This window comes from Halyomorpha halys, unplaced genomic scaffold, assembly GCF_000696795.3.
Source record: "Halyomorpha halys isolate HHAL.00 unplaced genomic scaffold, Hhal_1.1 Scaffold525.1, whole genome shotgun sequence".
Lineage (NCBI taxonomy): Eukaryota > Metazoa > Arthropoda > Insecta > Hemiptera > Pentatomidae > Halyomorpha > Halyomorpha halys.
Window position 1 is genome coordinate 561,102 of NW_027107431.1, and position 19,221 is coordinate 580,322.

General features: G+C 32.9%; 1 protein-coding gene across 1 annotated transcript in view; it reads right to left on the reverse strand.

Annotated features, from left to right (window-relative positions):
- Nucleotides 1–19,221, reverse strand: part of BicD (protein bicaudal D) — a 29,272-nt gene that overhangs the window by 1,235 nt on the left and 8,816 nt on the right. Inside the window, exons 6-11 of the mRNA XM_014425646.3 lie at nucleotides 16,480–16,649; nucleotides 10,190–10,351; nucleotides 9,370–9,525; nucleotides 7,760–7,973; nucleotides 6,141–6,311; nucleotides 4,981–5,238 (exon numbers count right to left, since the gene is read on the reverse strand). Coding sequence (XP_014281132.1) covers nucleotides 4,981–5,238; nucleotides 6,141–6,311; nucleotides 7,760–7,973; nucleotides 9,370–9,525; nucleotides 10,190–10,351; nucleotides 16,480–16,649 — 1,131 coding nt within the window. The remainder of the gene's footprint in view (nucleotides 1–4,980; nucleotides 5,239–6,140; nucleotides 6,312–7,759; nucleotides 7,974–9,369; nucleotides 9,526–10,189; nucleotides 10,352–16,479; nucleotides 16,650–19,221) is intronic.

Consider the following 19,221-nt stretch of genomic DNA (forward strand, 5'->3'; position numbering starts at 1 on the left):
AATGTCTGTGGCCAGATTTTAATAAAAGAGGGCACAAGGGATAGGCTAATCACGATTTTTACAGATAGTCAGGCAGCCATTTATGCACTGGGTAGCTATGTAAGCCGTTCTAAATTGGTGGAGGAGAGTAAGGTTAATTTAAACTCTCTTTCCTTGGCCAACAAGGTGCGGGTAGAATGGGTGCCTGGACACAAAGACATTAAAGGTAATGAGCAAGGGGACTACCTAGCAAGGAAAGGATCTGGGACCGCTCCTTTTACACCTGATCCATATGTAGGATTAGTCTCAGCTATGCGAACAGGCACATTAAAATGATAGCTGAAAGCAAGGCTGGGTTACTCTGGAGAAATACCAGAGGAATGGAATAATCAAAAATGTTCCTCAAAGGATCCTGCCCGAAAAGAAGTAACACTCTTCTTAACATGGATAGGAGTATTTTAAGATGGGTGACAGGTCTATACATGGGGAACTGTCAGCTGAATAAGCATCTCTATAAAATGAGATTGATCGAGCCCCCAATTTGCAGGTTCTGCAGAAAGGATGATGAGACTGCCTGCCAAATCATTTGTAGATGTGATGACATGATTGTAACAAGGACATGATTCCTCATCTTTGGTAAGGATCGTATCTTGTACCCCAAACTTTGCGACACAGTGGATCTTTGCACAGTATCCAGATTCGCAAAGGCAATTGGTCTGCTTTGAGCAAAGGAGGGATGGTGTACAATAGGCCCTCTGTGGCCGCAGTGCATTTTTCCGGGGGGGGGGGGGGAATAGCTCTGGTCAATTATTACTTGAACCAATTAAGAATTTAAAAAATGTTGTTTCTTACTTGTGAAGTTCTTTCATTCCGCAATAATTGTCAAATTTTACAGAATACCAGGAAAATCCAGGAGTCTAGGTTTTGAAGGCTTTTACCTGAAAAGTTTTGAGGGAGTTCTCATATTTTGTGATTCCGTGTTTTTGAGGGTGCTGGAGAAGAATTTGAGGTTCGCTATTTAATTGTTTTCCAAAAATAAAACAAATGCAAAAAAAATTATACTTTCAGCGGAAAAACTTCACAGATATAATCCATCCTTTTTTCGATTCTTAAAATGTTCAAGTAATAATAAACTAGAGCTGATAGATTTACATTGTGGAAAGTTAAATAATACAAATAATTATCTGAGTAAAAATTCAATCTTTGCGAGGCCCGATGATATGAATCGATTGATTTATTTTTTCCTCTTTGTTAATCTTCTAATTTGAAACTTTTACGTAGTATTATGGTTTGAAAAAACAAAAAAAATCTTTTTACAACCCATTGTAATGCTCAAATCAGAATTGATGCTTATTAAATTTTAGCGTTTGAGTTTTGTCATCAATTTTATAGCAGACTCATGGCAAAGATAGGTAGAAAGCTGTCTATGTTGCTCTTTATGGAAAAGTAATATGGTGTCACAATAGAATAACTAAGTCTCTAATTATTTAATTGGAAAGAGCTGTTTATCATGAAAATTTAAATGTTTTCTACAGATTAAAGAAGAACAAAAAATAATAAAGGCATACATAACGGCCTGGTTAAAGAACACAGGGTTGTGTTCAATGTTAATTAAGACCATCACATAAAACTACATCAGATATGGATAAAGTTATCATTCAATTTATATCCATAACAAAATAATACCCGATGGAACAATAAACACAAAATCAGATAGTATGCAGGCAGTAGTAAGATTCAGCAATGTGAGGTATGATGAAAATAGATGAAAAAAAAAAAAAAAAAACCAACACAAGTAACCAAATTGTAGGTTTCATAAGAGAAAACAAAAAATTTATCTATGATTTTACACCAATGATGGAAGGAAGGTATGAACATGAAAAAATCTAAAAACTTCATTAATTAGTAACTGAAAACAACTGCTAAAATACACTTGTTTAGATTCCAGCTATCAAACAATAACAAATATAAATGGTTCCTAAATCTAACAAAAAGAATCAAAACAATGATTACAAACAAACAACAGGCGCACTTTCCTAAAAAAAGTATCATAAAATAAAAAAAAAAAAAACAACGAAATTAACTCCTTATCTTATCAAGCTAAATACCACGTCCATGTGGATTTTCAGTCAATGGCTGAAATAACTTATTAAAAACTGCCTTGATCACCATAATCTTTCTAAAAGAAACTCAAAAAAAGCATAATTTCAAATTCATGGCAAATTCAAACTCAAAGGATTAAAAAGAAAGTTTCAAGTTTGTAATTAACATTGTAACAAAAATAATGTAAATATGAGGAATAATAACGATTACAGATAATGAAAGATCTAACTACCACTGAAAAAAATGTATCATGCAAAAAATTATTCTACAGAAAAAAAAATAATATATGCTGATTTAGTTATGATAGGATGTCCGATCAAAAATGACCATTGATTATTCAAATGATTGGACAGTATAATGTTTCTATACCAAATTTCTTTAAAAACAAAAAATAATTGTTTGGCAACATTTTAAGGTCTTTTCATAAGCAGCTGACCCATTCACATAATTTTTTTATTGGTTATAAATTGATAAGTAACAAGGTACAATATTATTGATTTTTGTATTTTTCATATATTTATTGGATAGGACCTTCCACTAATGGACTTCCAACAGCCCAAAATAATTTAAATTTTCCTAAAAACTCATCAGATATTATAGTACAATTATGGATTACAACAAGCCAGTCTTCAAACTGGTAACAAAAGGAACAGGTGAAAAATCGATAGCAATTTTGAAATGACAAAAGGCTCAGCAAACCCAAGGGTTCAGTAGGCTTATACCCCCTAAACTTAATACACCTATTCCACCAACCAGAACATTATTACTTTGATAAAGTGAACAGGCCATATTACGCAGTTAACAGATGTGTAGCCTACTAAATGTTCCAAGTAACTTTTCCATATTTTTTTTTTCGTTCAAATTCTCCAAACTTTATTTTCAAACACCAGATGGAGATCCTCTCTCAAAGTAAGAGGCCATATTCTGTACCCTAGAGAAGAGTAGGAAGGATAGTAGTTTTATAAATTTTATATTACACGTTTCTAGAAAGTAGGTGCGAACTAAATCATTTTTCAACTTAAAAATAAGCTTTACAAATCTAAAACATTATCTTAATTTCCTCTTGAATTTTGTTTATTTTAGTTATTGTAGATTCAAGATATTTAAATTTATTCCCATATATATCTACTACACTGAAATCATTACCATTCCTACTACTAAGTAATTAGAATTTATTAGTTTTCACTTATTCCCTTAATAGTACCATATCATCAACAAACCATAGAAAAGGTATTTTACTGACCAGAGTTTGAACTTCATCATTATAATGTATCTTTTTTTATATCTGAAATGGCCTCTGACTTTACAAAACTATAATTACTGATTCAAATTCTTTTAAACGTTTTAGAAATGCACATCCCTACCAGATTTACCAACTTCTTTGATATTTCCAGTTCAAATAAAATGTTACACAACTTCTGGGAGTCAATAGAATCATAAGCCTTTTTGAAATTGATCAGCCAATGAACTAAGCCATTGAATTCTAATTTGTTTTTAAATATTTTGACTAAGGAAAATCAATATTAAAACAATTCCATTAAAAAACACATCAATAGTCTCAAACAATTTCCTTGGTATATTCCCTTCTACCACTAGTTAGGATGTAAATATTTTATAAAATGTTGGAAGAGATGAAATACTTTGATAGTAACTACAATCCCTTCTTGATATTTTTTTGTAAATTGTAATCAGTAAAGGTTCTTTCCATTCTTCGAACATCTTTTAAGATCAATTTAACAAAAAGATGTACTTTAGAAACTCCTCTTCCGTATATACCTTGATTAGTTCACTAAGAATATTGTCAGTTCCTGTTAATTTAAAAGATTTTTCTTTTCTTATGGCTATTCTGGCTTCTTCAAAATTGAGTTCTTCCTTTAACTGGTCAGTGCTTTAGTATTCAAAACAAGAAGATTAAACATGATTTTTTATTCAAAAAAGTATTTCTTAAAATCATCCAGTATGTCTAAGGGATTGATAGCATTTACTATTTATATCTCTAATTCCATTCAATACAGGTTTTAATGTTTACAACCTGAGAATGCCCTACTACATATCTCCAATGATATTTTCAATTTCTCTATTTATTTGTACACCTGGAATACCACTATAGAAACATATTGATTAAACGCTACTAAATAAACAAACTATATTCAAATGAAGAATGGTCATTTTTTTTGCAGTACACCCTATTTTAACTAGCTGGACTCGATACCTAAATTCCATATAGTTTATCAAGTACCTTATCATTAAGATTACGAAGTTAAAAAGTATATAACAGAAAGGGCACATTGCGTGGGTCTTGACTCACTATATTTCAATTTTTAGGAATGGTCTAAGTCATATTATAACAAATTTAGAGAGAAATAAAACCAAATTTCATAACTACGTGAAGATATGACACTCTTACTTGAAAAGTTTCTATTCCTTCCAAGATGTTCATAGATTCTAAACAGAAAATATTTAAAAACAGGCCATAGAAAAACAAACGTCAATTAAGTAATCTACACTTTTATAACATGAAATGTAAATTAACAGGTCATACTTAATCCGAAAATATTAATACAACTGCAGTATTAACATAATGTAATGGCAAGAGAGAAAATAGTTGAAAAGTAATGAGATTAATTTATCCCAAACAATAATTTTTTAATAAATGTTTTAATACTGTCCAATGCAAAACTATAAGGAACCTAATACCAACAGTATTCGGCTTAGATATATTTTCTATGTCAATATAAACAAAAAATCTTCATCCATCTCTTTTCTTATTATAAACCAAACAAAATATGGATGTGATTCCACTTTAAAATTTCTAATACGGAGGGTTCAAGTATATTTACACCATAAAATCATAGTCATAGGTTCCAAAATATTATTATAAAATGAAAGAGAACTCACTAGAAAAGGTAGCAGCATCTTCCTTTAAAATTCTTAATTCATTTCTTAACTTCATCATTGTTTCAGATACCACTGCTTTTTCGTTGTCATATTTGGACTTCAAATTGCTCAAAGCAAATTCAGCAGTATTTTTGTTGGATTTAAGGACAGTACGCAATGTAGCAATTTGTTCTCTTTTAGTACTAAGCAGAGATTTAAGTTTTATAACTTGCTCTTGGAGCTCACAAATTTCTTCTTGATCCATACTAGTCAATGAAACTAAAAAAAAAAAAAAATAATATTAATAAATAAATAAAAACAGAAAAGGATTGTACAAATTTAAAACAAAATCAAAATGAGATCTTTATAATAAATATACTCATCAAAACTACTCATCAATAACCAATGCAAAAATAAACTTCCAAGCAGTTTTTAATGCTTAAAAGGTTAGTCTTTCATGATGATTATTTATTTTCCTTTCTTAAGAAAGAAAATAAACACATTCTGAGTACTAGAGGGGAGGAACTTTTAGGTAAATATCAAGTGAGATCTTATTCACATTTAATCATAAAATAAAAAAAAGTGGAAATTAAGTTGACTACTTAGGAGTACTGTAATAGAGTGTATTAGATCTCATCGGATAACTAATCGATTTTAGATATGTTGTTATTCTGTAACTTTTGGCAAATGGCAGGCGCCACTTAGAATTGTCAAGCTTATTTCCCAGTATTTAGTTAGTAATTAGAGTAAATAACACAGTGCACCACTTTTTTTTTCTTTCTTTTTTTAAGAAAAAATTATATACAGTAATTATGTAAAAAGAAAATCAAACAAATAAAAACAAGTTGGAATAAACAGATTTATTCATAAATTAATAAGTAAAGGTTATTCAACAAGATAACAAAACAGTTTTACCATTTATAAGTAGTAGTGATTTTCCATAAAGATTGGCCAAAAAAAATTTTTTATTCATCTTAAAACAGAATGAATAGCAAGAACTCAATCAATTATGGTTCATTCTTTAAAATAATTTCATTTTAACATTTAGGTTATCAAAAAAACTATTTTAGGAATCATACAATTATAAAATGAAAACATGAACAGCTATTGTGATTTAAATCATAGACCATGAAGACCAAAAATATAATGTAATTATTATAAAGATAAAAGCAATAACTTACGATCAGTACAGTTGCCTGTACCAGCTTTTATCCTTTCAATGGTATGGTTTACAGCAATCTTTAGATGTTTAACTTGATCAAGTATAGTTTCAACATTTCTGGTCACAGCAGCAGCATCAGGTAAAGCATCAGTATTTTTCTCTTTCTTTTCTTTGTCAGCTGAATCATCACCTACAAAAACATAAAAATTATAAAACGCTACAATTACAAATTTAAATTGAAGGGAAAAAAAAGAGCTGTTGTAACAACTGATAGAAACAGTAAAAGATGTACTTAATAACAGAATAGCAAAGTTTGTCCAATTTGTGTTGATAGAGAAAAAAGCTTCCATGAAGTTGATACAAAAGAACTATAGAAAATTAGAGTAAATGTGAGAAGTCAATGAAAAACTGAGCAAAAGCAAAGAGCGAGAAAGAAAGAAGAAAACCTTATATCAATGATTGAGGCTTCTAAAATAGGGAGAAGTACAAGATAAAGGATTTTAACTCCAAACGGTATTTACCCAAGACTAGTATCGTTCACTATTTGGAGACAGAAAGAAAATTGCAGAAAGATGGCAAGGCTATTCACATACACACACCCACAGATACTATTTTGAGAGATTTGGTTATATGGACTCGGGGGACTTTAAAACGAGTGCTGCTATAGGAAACTTGAATTCAAACTTGTTCACAACCATAATACTTCCTCTTACTACAAATTTCAAATGTAGATAAATAAAAGTAATAAAGAAGCACCAGAAATCAATACCATTCCCATTGAGATGCTAAACTGGAAAGATTTGAAGCAGCTCATGAGATCTATTAATATATTTTTAAAAAAATGCTTAAATAATGGTGTATATCCAGAAATAAATAATATTCCTTTAGTTCCAATGGAGACTTCAGTCATATTTTTTTTTTTTAAATCATGGTACAAGAACATAGTGAAGCATAAGTAAGACTCAAATGTACAATTGGGCAATAGTAGTAGGAATTAAACTGATTGAAGCAAATTAGGGGAGAAGGAAACTAGGAGAGATCAATAATACCTAGTAAAACATCAGTCACAAGGAAAGACAGAGAGACAGTCCTCTATATAACATGTTTATCAACTGTACTGCGGTGGTAAAACGAGCATAGGAAGTTAATGCATTTCAACAAAAAAAAAAAAAAAAAAGAAAAACACACAGAAAAGTATAAATTGTTGTGTTCATATAAATAATCAACAGGAGATAAGTGGTTTTAAATATTAATACAAACAACAATCATTAATAAACAAATGAGAATAAAAAAATAAGAATTATTGTTGCTTTATAACAGGGAACATAATCAACAAGACATTAATATCTAGAACTGATATCTATAACCTAATACAATTTAAAGCATACAATGACAGGTATCTCCGAAAATAGTTAAAAATAAATAGAAAAATTAGTATGCACAGTTTAATAAATATATGTTTTCAGATATTAATTTTTTAAATATAATACAAATTTCTCGTAATTTTTAAAGCTATAGTAGAAAAGTTTTATTATTTTATGTATTATATATTATATAATATATATTATGTTAAGTATTAATATTTTTTTATATTTAAATAAAATTATTATCTAATACTAGAGCTAATTGAATTTTTACCTGAATTTGAATGTTTTTCATGATCAAGTAAAACTCGGGTAGGAGTTTCCCCATTAACAGTGCAAACATGATGATATAATTGAGCTAACTCATCAGAGACATTTGTTAAATCATTATGGGCTTGTTCCAAACAGGAGTTGGCATCAGTAGTTACATTTGTAAGATTTTTAATTTCGTCTTGTAATTCAGCAATTTTAAGATCTGTACTATGAAGCTAAAAATATACAAAAAATAGTAAATAGAAAGCAAGTAAATTACTTATGGTTACTTAATATATTAAGTGAAATCCCTCTTAACATAGGACATCCCTACCTACGAGTAGTTTTTTTATTTTGGCAATATTAAAATAATATGCCTTTGCAATAGGCATTCACTTATGGACATTGACAGCCTAATTTTTGTCACCGAGAAATGAATTTACCCCTCTGAACAGACAATTATATTTTGTTGAAAATCATATTTAATGCTATTATATAACTTGATATAAATATTTCCCTACATTAAAATATGAACATATTTTGAAGTTCTTTTTTAAATAACAAAACAGTTGTCGTCTTTCTCAAGTGTAATAGACCTGGACCTGTAAGAGACATCTTTACATTATGTCCTTAATGCCTCCCAGAAATTTTTATAGAGGTCCCCTTCTTTCCTGATATTTATAAATATTTATTAAATTATTTAGCATATAAATATAACACAAAATTGAATTAATAAACTTCATCTATTCAAATTAATTAACTTGTAATAACAACTATCATACACCTTCCCAGTGGACAAGTTCATCCAACTCATGACTGTCCATTACAGAGGTTTCAGTATGATTAGGTATTTTGTTTAAATATCCAGTACTGAAAACATATTTAAAAACATCAGATAGTAATCTTCACTTTAGGATTATTATCTCATCATGACGTTAACCTGGGGCTAAGGGTAAAACATTTTATAATTTATTAATTTTCAAGGAAAAAGCAAAAATACTTACTTCTTTAATTTGGAAAATGTTTTGGACAAACTGTCCATTATGTAGTACATCTTAATTATTTGACATCTTATGTACTCCTCATTCTAAGAGATTTGTCACAATTACAAAATATTTCACTAGCAACTATCCCATTTTCATTTAGACTTGACCACCTACTTGTCTGTTACTTATATTTTGGACTGTCTAATATGTAACAGAAAAGTAGATGAACAATCTACATGTCAATAGAACAATTGTCAATAAAAAATTTTATTATTGGGACAAACACTTTAAATAAAGAGGATGTATAATAATTGAGATGAACTGGATAGTCGAATAATCGTCCAAAATATATAAATAAAAAGAAATAAGAAGTATTAAGATTTTTCCCTTGAAAATAAATAAATAATGAGGTAGTTATTAATTCAAGAAAGATGCCTAATTGTTATTATCCCAAGTAGTTTGATAGACAAATTTTTAACTTCAATGATATTATCTTAAATTTATGATTTTGTCACTTTTTATCAAAACTTTGACACAATTTCACACATTTTATTTGAAGTAAACTCAAAGTCATTCAAAGTCAAACTTGCAGAATATTCGGATTAATATACTATGTATATATTCTAGTCAATGAATATATAGTAACCTTGTTCTTTTGTGTAGTTACTTCCTGTCGAAGTTGTGTTGTAATGTCATTACAGTTCAAATTGTTTTCCATTTGTTCCACTTCCTGACGAATGTTTTCAATTTGACTTGAGGTTAACCAAAACCAATTCTGATATTGATTCAATGTGGCACTATCCTATAAAATTTAATTAATTCAAATTAGTTAAAGAAAACAACAGGTTAAACCAAGTTTTAGACAATGTTACAGTGCAGTAAAATTGAACTCATTTGTACAACTCACAAATAATATTCAGTATGATTTATCACCTGTAAGCTACAGATTTGTAACTTATTTTTAGTATAACTTTTTAATTTTTTTTTTATAAGATAATTACATCGTGGAGTACAGTAATGGGAAAAGACACTGATCAAAAACTTAAAATCCATAGAGAAGTAAAGGTTGTACCAAACAGATTCATATTCAGGAGTATAATGGTCAGCAATTTATGATTCCTCACAATTTTAACAAGATAACTATTTTATGTTTATGTTTATCTTATAACTATGTATGGTGTTTATCCCGATGCTACCATGTGCAGGACACATGAGCATCATCATTTCAAAAGCATATTGTGGGCCTTGACTAGTACTAAGGGCCATCTTTGTTTTGACCACAGTAGATCCACTCAGGTTTCAACTTCCTCAGGTAAGTCCACCCTGAGTCACAATTTTATTTTATTTCTGCAGCTTTCTTATAAAAGTCCAGTCGACTTTTTAAAAATTCAAAATAAATTAATTAATTACTATGATCGTTATAATATATTATGTGCTAATTTAATACAAGCTAAATAAAGTAATACCAATGGAGGGTTCAACTGGTGTGCTAAATGATGAAGAGAATTAATGTGATCTGCTAATTTGATGCATCCATTTCTCAAAGCCTGCAACTCAGACTGATACTTTTCAGCAGAAGATTGAGATTCCCTTAATGTTTGAGTAAGAGCTACCTTTTCTGATTCGACCTACAACATAAAACGTTAATAAGCATAACTAATAATTATTACCAATTGATTAGAATTTGTTTTACTTAATAATGCAGTTGAGTTCGATGTGAGATCAAATCTATGAAAAATAATAAAGGTAAAAAACATATGATAAATGACACTTGGCATTAAATGATTATTAATTTTAATAACAGCAAAATAAAATAATGCATGTTAAAAGTAATAACACTACAACAATCATTCACCATTTTGGAATAATAATCACAAAGTTTATATACTCTACAGTTATGCAGCATTAAACAACTTAAACATAAAATAAATGAGTTGTTTAAAACAAAGAAGGATTGTAATATGATTATATTATTATTATTATTCTATGGGCAACAGACCATGGAGGCCTAAGTCCTCGCACGATGTATTTCCCATTATTAGGATGTAATATTCCCAGTATTAGGAAATACATTGCGCGTTTCTTCATGTGTTTTTTTCGCAGGGTGTGTTCGTCACTCCCACGCCTTTTTTTTGTGAGTGCCACCCATTGGCTAACGGGCCACACAAATGCCCGAGGGGAGGTTGTCGGTGAATTTTGCATAATTTTGTGCTTGAAAAAAAGCCCGGATGGGACCGGGATTTGATCTGACAACCTGTGGATTGGTAGAATGGCACGTTACCACGCTGCAACCCTACCCCTATAATATGATTATAACATCTGATAAATATCGAAGAAAAAATTGCAGCACTATAATACATTTACCTATTGTTAGTATGGATCTAATTTATTGAGGAAGTTTTAATTTTATATCCAGGGCGGCCCACAATCTCCAATGGAATTTTCATTTTCTGAACTTCCAAGAATATATTAAAAAAAATCAAAATATGTTAAAAATCATAAATATTGGAATAAATTGATAAGGGGTACAATTTTAAAATCTGCAATATTCTCATTTTTTAGCTGTCCAACAACATATTAAGTTCAAAATGTAGAAAAAATCAATACACAAGCCCATGATCTTAAATTCGAAAGTATTTCCAATTCTACACCTCTGAGAACATATTTAAGGACATTTGCTATGAATATGAAAAGTTAAAATATTAATATCTCAAAATCGATAATATTTTCAAAAATACACAATTACACTTCCAACAACATAATAATTGGCCCTCAAAGAGGAAACCCATAGGACAATTGCCTCTGTTTAACTCCCCCATGAAGAGGCCATCCCGACGGCGGCCTTGAGGAAGCTGGTGGACAGGCTGGCTGGGAAGGATGAAATGGTAGCCTCCATGGTTGCCAATGTTCATCATTAGCTTTGGGAGGAGTACGAACACCAGCCAGAGAGGTGAGTCTTTTTTAGAGTATCTTTTAGGGCATGATTTAGAGGTCCTCATTAAAAGTAGCAAATCTACCTTCGTTAATAGGGTGAGGGTGGAAATCATAGATGTAACAATAGCCACATGCCGAGTAGGTCCGACGATCAAGAGTTGGCACGTCTCGGACAAAGAGTCGTGCTGAGACCATCGGTACATTAGATATGTCAGTATATGATGTAACCGAGTCAGTTTACTGGAATCCAAAGTTAACTAATTGGGATTCTTACTGTACTCAACTCGGAGAAGAGGTCAAAAGTTGTTCCAGAACCATTAAGAACACCTGGCAACTTGAATGCTTTAATACATCCTTAACACGCGATTATAAGATCCTACATTGATAATAAAAGTGTATGTAGGATCCAATCCAACAGAAATACGACCTGTTTAATGAGGAATAAGGAATTAGCTAGGCTGAGAGGACTCATATGGAGACTTCAATACAGCAATAAGAACAGGCTGTTGGGACACTTATAAAAGTGCACTAACTGACTTTAACAAGGCTGTAAGGAAAGCCAAAAGAGAGGTGTGGAGAAGGTTCTGTAATGATGTTAATGATGCTACCTCCATGTTCAGAATTAATAGGATTCTATCCAGGGGCTCTGAAAGGGGAGCACTGGGTGCTGTTGGGGCGGAAGGGGGGTTCACCAATTCTGAAGTGGGAACCCTGAAGATTTTGGTATACTCACACTTCCCTGAGCGTGTACTGATAGAAGAAAATGACACGATTCCTACTATAGAGAGCTAGACTTGTAGTAAAGATAAGTGGGTCGAGGCAAATAGGATTGTCAATTCAGGCAAGGTTAGATCTTTCTCACCTTTTAAATCAGCCAGTACGGATGGAATCTTTCCGGCCTTATTACAAAAAGGTTTACCAGTCTTGAAACCATACTTCTTAGGATTACTAAGGGGAAGTTTGGCACTGAGTCACATTCCAAGCAATTGGTGAGTGTCAAAAATGTGTTACATACCTAAACCATAGAAAGCGTCTTACGACAATCCAAAGGCTTACAGACCTATTTGGCTGACATCTTTTTTAATGAAAATACTTGAGAAAGTTATAGACAGACATATTAGGGAAACTAAGCAGGTAGAGAGACCACTACACAGTGCTCAATTTGCCTATCAAGCTGGGAAAGTCTGTGAGGATGTCCTGCACCACTATGTGTCCAGGAATGAAAAGAGTTTAGCCTATAAGGAGATTATGGCAGGTGTCTTTATTGACACTGAAGGCGCCTTTGATCCCACCCCTTATGGAACCATGGTAAGAGCCATGGAAATTAAAGGGGTGGGACAGCTTTCTTCCAAATGGATTAATTAATGCATTGTTGGAAGAAATATTGCTCACATCAGAGCTAGGACACACTAAGATCTGGATGAAGCCCGTTGGTGGCTGTCCTCAAGGTGGTGTGTTATCTCCTCTCCAATGGTGTATGGCGGTTGATACCTTACTGATCAAATCCAATGATGCAAGTTTTTACATGCAAGGATATGCTGACAATATTGCTGTGTTGATATGAGGCAAATTTCCGGAGACTATCTCAGGACTGCTGTAGATCAGTAGATCTTATGAATGGATGGTGCCAGGAATATGGTCTCAGTATTAATCCTCAAAAGGTGTCTTAGTGTCTTCACTAACAGACGGAATATCACAATCAGGTCACCATATCTTAACGGTGAATGATTGGAATTCTGTAACGAGGTCAAACATCTTGGCGTTACTCTTGATAGTAAACTGAAGTGGCAACTTCATGTTGAAAGGACCAGTATGAAGGTACCGAGTTGTCTCTGGGCATGCAAAGGTAAATCCTGGGGCCTAAAACCAAAAGTTAAATACTGGTTGTGCATGGCAGCGATAAGCCTCATTGTCTTAAACACCGCTATCGTATGGTGGCATAAGGTTACGACCAGCAAATCCCGAGCCTGGCTTGGGAAACTTCAGAGACTGGCATGCCTTATGATGACTGGTGCCATGAGCACCACTCCCTCTGCAGTGATGGAGGTTCTTTTGAAAATAACACTGCTGCCTATAGAAAATGAGGCTCAAGCCCTTAGCTCTGCATATAGGCTTGTGAAATTAGGAACCAACTCTCATTCCCTACCTATGAGGGACATATGGAAGTCTGTTCAGGAGGATCAATGAAGACGCAATGCTGGCTGTGCATTCTGACCTTAAGGTGAAGAAGTATAGGGTCACTTACTATAGTGTTAAGATTGAATGGTCTACCCCACACAAACCGTGCAACGAAGTAAACTGCTATATAGATGGATCCTTAATGGAACAAGGATCTGGAGCAGGAATATGGAGAATGGATATGCCTAATTAAGGCATATTCATTTTGCTTGGAAAGCAGACCACAGTATCAAGCCGAGGTGTTTGCAATCAATGTCTGTGGTCAGATTTTAATAAAAGAGGGCACAAGGGATAGGCTAATCACGATTTTTACAGATAGTCAGGCAGCCATTTATGCACTGGGTAGATAAGTAACCTGTTCTAAATTAGTGGAAGAGTGTAAGGTTAACTTAAACTTTCTTTCCTTGACCAACAAGGGGTGGGTAGAATTGGTGCCTGGACACAAAGGCATTAATGTTAATGAGCGAGCGGACTACCTAGCTAGGAAAGGATCTGGAACCGCTCCTTTTACACCTGGCCCCATATATGGGACTAGTCTCAGCCATGTGAAGAGACATATAAAAATGATAGCTGAAGGCAAGGCTGGGTTACTCTGGAGAAATATCAGAAGAATGGAACAATCAAAAATGTTACTAATGGGATCCTGCCCGAAAAGAAGTAACACTCATCTTAATATATTTTTTTTTTTTACTACGCCAAAGGAGGCATTTCTGCCATTTTGTTTCGTACAGCCCAGTATAGTCTAGCTCTGCCGATATAACTCCTGTCTTTAATCAAGTCCGCCGTTGCCGCACATTCAAATATGTGATCGCCAGTCTTCTCACCAACTCCACACAGGACGCAGTCCGAAGATTCAGTTACTCCTATTCTCTACAGGTGGTACTCATCTTAATATGGATAGAAGTATTCTAAGATGGGTGACAGGTCTATCTATATATGGGACACTGTCAGTTGAATAAGCATCTTTATAAAATGTGATTGAGAGTCCATTTCGTGCAGGTTCTACAGAGAGGATGATGAGACTGCCTACCACATAATTTGTAGATGTGTTCCAGTAGCAAGGACACGATTCCTTATCTTCGGTAAGAATCGTATGTTGGACCTCAAACTTTACAAGACAGTGGATCCTTACACAATATTCAGATTTGCAAATGCAATTGGCCTGCTCTGAGCAGAGGAGGGATGGTGTACAATAGGCCATCTGTGGCTGCAGTGGACTTTGCCAGAAAAAAAAAAAAAAATAGACCTCAATATCAAATAAATCTGATACATTGAAATAAATCTATATGCGAATGTGTGATTCTAAAATTGATAATAATATCAAGTACTATGCCTTTAAAAACAGTAACATAGCTTAATATCAATGAAATTAAAAAATAAAATGTTTCTAAGTAGATTAATTCTTTGTTATAATTCTGCATACAGTTATAAAACAAATATACAAATACAACTGCTATTGAATTCACAGTTATGAACACAAGAACACTTATATTTATAATTGTGAATATGAATATAAACCATTGAGTATGAATACATTCATACTCAAAAATGTGAATACAATTATATTCATATTTACAACTACAATTGGAAGTCTATTTGAATTGAGTATATTTATTCTACATAGGACCCGAGAAATAAATTTTGACATTCCCACTCAGGGGCTGCATAGGTCTCCAATGGAAAGTTTGAATAAAATAAAAGAAAAAACCAAAACTTCCTGATGACTAGCAGTTTTTCAAGTATTACCAATTCTTTCCCCATGTGTAAAAATTTAAAAAGGAATTCAAGATGGCTGAACATCCTGAATACAAAATGGACTATTCAAACTAAAGAGCCATAGCCCTACTGTGTATAGCGTACAAGGTGATGGCCTGCTGGTTGAACAAAAACTTGAATACTTCATGGAACAGGAGGCATCCAAATACCAGAGTGGTTTTATCCCTACCAGTAAACAATAGGCCACATCTTTACATCAAACTCTGGAGAATACCTATGGATATAATGTAGATCTTCACCATTTCTTCATAGAGTTCCGCTAAGCTTACAACAGTATGATCAGATACCAGCTGTATGAAGACCTGCTGAAACTTGACAATGCAAAGAACCTCGTATGCATGGTAAAGATGAAAATTAAGAGCACCACCAGCGAGAAGTGATTCCATAGCAAAAACACTTTTTAATTTCTCACTTGGAAGCACACCAAGGAATATACGAACAAACCTAGGGGAATAATCAACAAAAGGCTTAGCCAGCACCTCAGCTATGCTGACTACTTAAGTAACAAAGAATTAAATCACAAATTCAGCAAGACTAAAAGTATAAATTTCAGAAGTATTCTGGTAATCGATTGATACTGCTTCATAAAATGGAAAAACCAAATGGATATAATTTGCTATTTGATAATAGTATTGCAATTTAGATCAAATGATGAATTATTCATTCTTTTTAAGTATTCTCCATAGTATTAGTTTAGAAGACAACTCATTATTTAAGAAGTAAAGTATTTTAAGAAAGCACTATTTATCTGTTCCTTCATCAATACAAGTTATTATTAATATTTATTTAACTAGGTTTAAGATAAAAACAATAAATAAAAATAATTAAATATAGGTCAATCAACAGAGATAAATTTAACAATTATTACCTGTTCCAGTTGTTTTTCTAGTTTCTTAAGTTCATTTAAATGAATTTCACTGAAAAGGTCAACATGTTTAGAATCAGGAGATGCAAGGACTGTATTTTGAATGTCATCGAGGCGTTTTAAAACAGGCATATCATCGTCATCACTACCCAAAGATCCTTCTTCGCCAATTGCTGTAAATTTAATACAATACCTTATAATATTAAGTAAGAAAGAAATCTAAAATATTAATCACAGCCAACAAATAACAAAACATACAAGCACAGGCAGTTTCCCATCTTAAATCATTTCAAAGTTATGGTGTTAACCAGTTTCTACAAGGAGCTATTTTAGCTCAAACCAATTTCAAAGTTATATCAGTTGAAAAGAAACATTTTAATTCAATCAAAGTCGTTAAAAATCAAATTAAATGAAAAATAAAGCTACTAAATTAATTTTAAAAAGCAATAGAAAAAATATATGAGTTAAAAATAAATATGTTCAATAGACGGAAAGACATGAATTCAATTAGTACCTTCCCAGAAACAATCACAACCGATATGAATGAAAATTTCATGTATCTACAATAAAACCATATTTTAACAAATCCCTTTCTTTTCTCACTTTTTAATTTTATTTCTTGCATTGCTTCAAGGCCTTGTAAAAAGGAATTATAAAAAGGAAAATGAGTAATAAAAGTGTTTCATGTGCCAGTTTTTCAGGGAAATGGTATGAAATTACGCAAAACACAATCTGCATTCCGATTTGCTAAAGCCACCTACTTTTATAATGCCCTTTCAAATGCTCCTGATTCCAAATCCAAATGGAAAATACTTCATAACCTATACCTACCAGAATCTAATAATCTTAGTTCCTTTCATGTGACTCCAGATGATCTCAATGACCACTTCTTATCCTACGCTCATAATTCTTCTACTTCCAATATGCAACATCACAATTTCAGTCCTGAAGACTTCTTTTTCTCACATCTGTCCTATGATAAATTACTTTCTGCTGTCCTAAAATTCCACACCAATGATTATGACCCTGATAACATTCCAGTAAAACTAATAAAATCCAGAGTTCCTGTCGTTATTCCAGTTCTTTACCACATCTACAACTTTTCATAGCAAAACTCCATATTCTCATCTTCCTGGAAAATTGCTCTGGTCCGGCCTTTGAAGGAAATTTAGAATCCTAACTCATTGCATGACTTCCGTCCTATTTCTCTCCAATCCAACCTTTCAAAACCGCTAGGACGCCTTGTCCAAAGTCAACTCTCCAACTTCCTAGAGGAACGTTCCCTTATCAACTCTTTCCAATCTGGCCTTCAACCTGACTATTCAACATAATCTACTCTCCATGAAATAACACATGACCTCCAAAACTCTATTGAACACCAAAACCTTACTATCCTGATCCTTCTAGATGTTTCCAAAGCGTTTGACACAGTTGACCATCACATCCTCTTTACTAAATTGCATAATCTTCCTCTATCCAACAGTGCCCTGTGTTGGTTCAAATTCTTTCTCTCAAATCAGTCCCAGTATGTAGTCATTCCCGGTCAATCTCCACCTAAGACCAAACCCCTCTCTTGTGGTGTTCCTCTCAATCTCCTGCTCACTTTGCTATCTACATTAACGACCTTCCCCTCCAGATCCATCACTCCCTATACCACATCTATGCAGATGACTTCAAAATAAAACTGTCCTACCTGCATTCTGGCCTAATTATCAGCCACAGAAAAACTTTCAAGAAGATTTGGATGGGATTTGTCAATGGGCGAGAGCTAACAAGTTAAAACTGAATGCGGAGAAGACGAAGGCAATCTTAATAGGCTCAATTCACCTCCTAAAAACTGTTCCTAATATTCCAACTCTGTTCCCACTTGATAATGCCATCAAATTTTACCCCATGATTAAAAACCTGGGATCAAACACTTTCCTGGAAAAACCATGTATCCAATATCTCCCACCCTTCCTCTTCCACTTTAAAATGTCTAAATTACCTCCGCCACCTATATCCATTTAAAACCCATAGGCTCCTAGTCACTTCCTTAATATTTCCTCACTTTGACTATTGCTGTACAGTATATGGGGGCATCTCTGGGGATCTCGAGGCAAAATTAATATGTTTGATAAATTGCTAGGTACAATTCATCTTTGGGACCCCAAGGGACGCCTTTGTTTCCCGTTTTTATGCAGAGTTAAAGTGGCTTTATCCTTCCTACCATCGTAAATACTTCCTGGCATCCTTCATCTTCCAAATCATCCAATCCTACCGACCTTTATACAGTTCTGAGTTCATTCAATTCAAATCCTCTGTTCGTTCGCACAATACCTGTTCCCGTTCTTCAGATTTATACACAATGGCTTACCGAACTGCTGCTTTCAATAGATCATTCATTATCTGATCCTCATCCTTACGGAACTCCACCCCTTCCAACATCTGTCGCTCCAATACCCTCCCTACCTTTAAACCCCGCCTGTTCAATCATTTCTTATCCATTCAGACCCCATCAAATTGTAAATAGGTATAATTGTAAATATGCATATAAATTATTACATCATGTTTTTTTTTTTTCTTTTTTTTATTTCTAACTAATTAAAGTTAGAAAGTAACTTATAATTATTTTTTTATAATGACTATTTATTTCCTTCGTATTTTTATTTATGTATCTCTGAGGTTCCTCAGCCTACATCTGTCTATCTCTCTGTATTATTTTAAAGGGACTCATCCCAGAATAAATAAAGTATAATTATTATT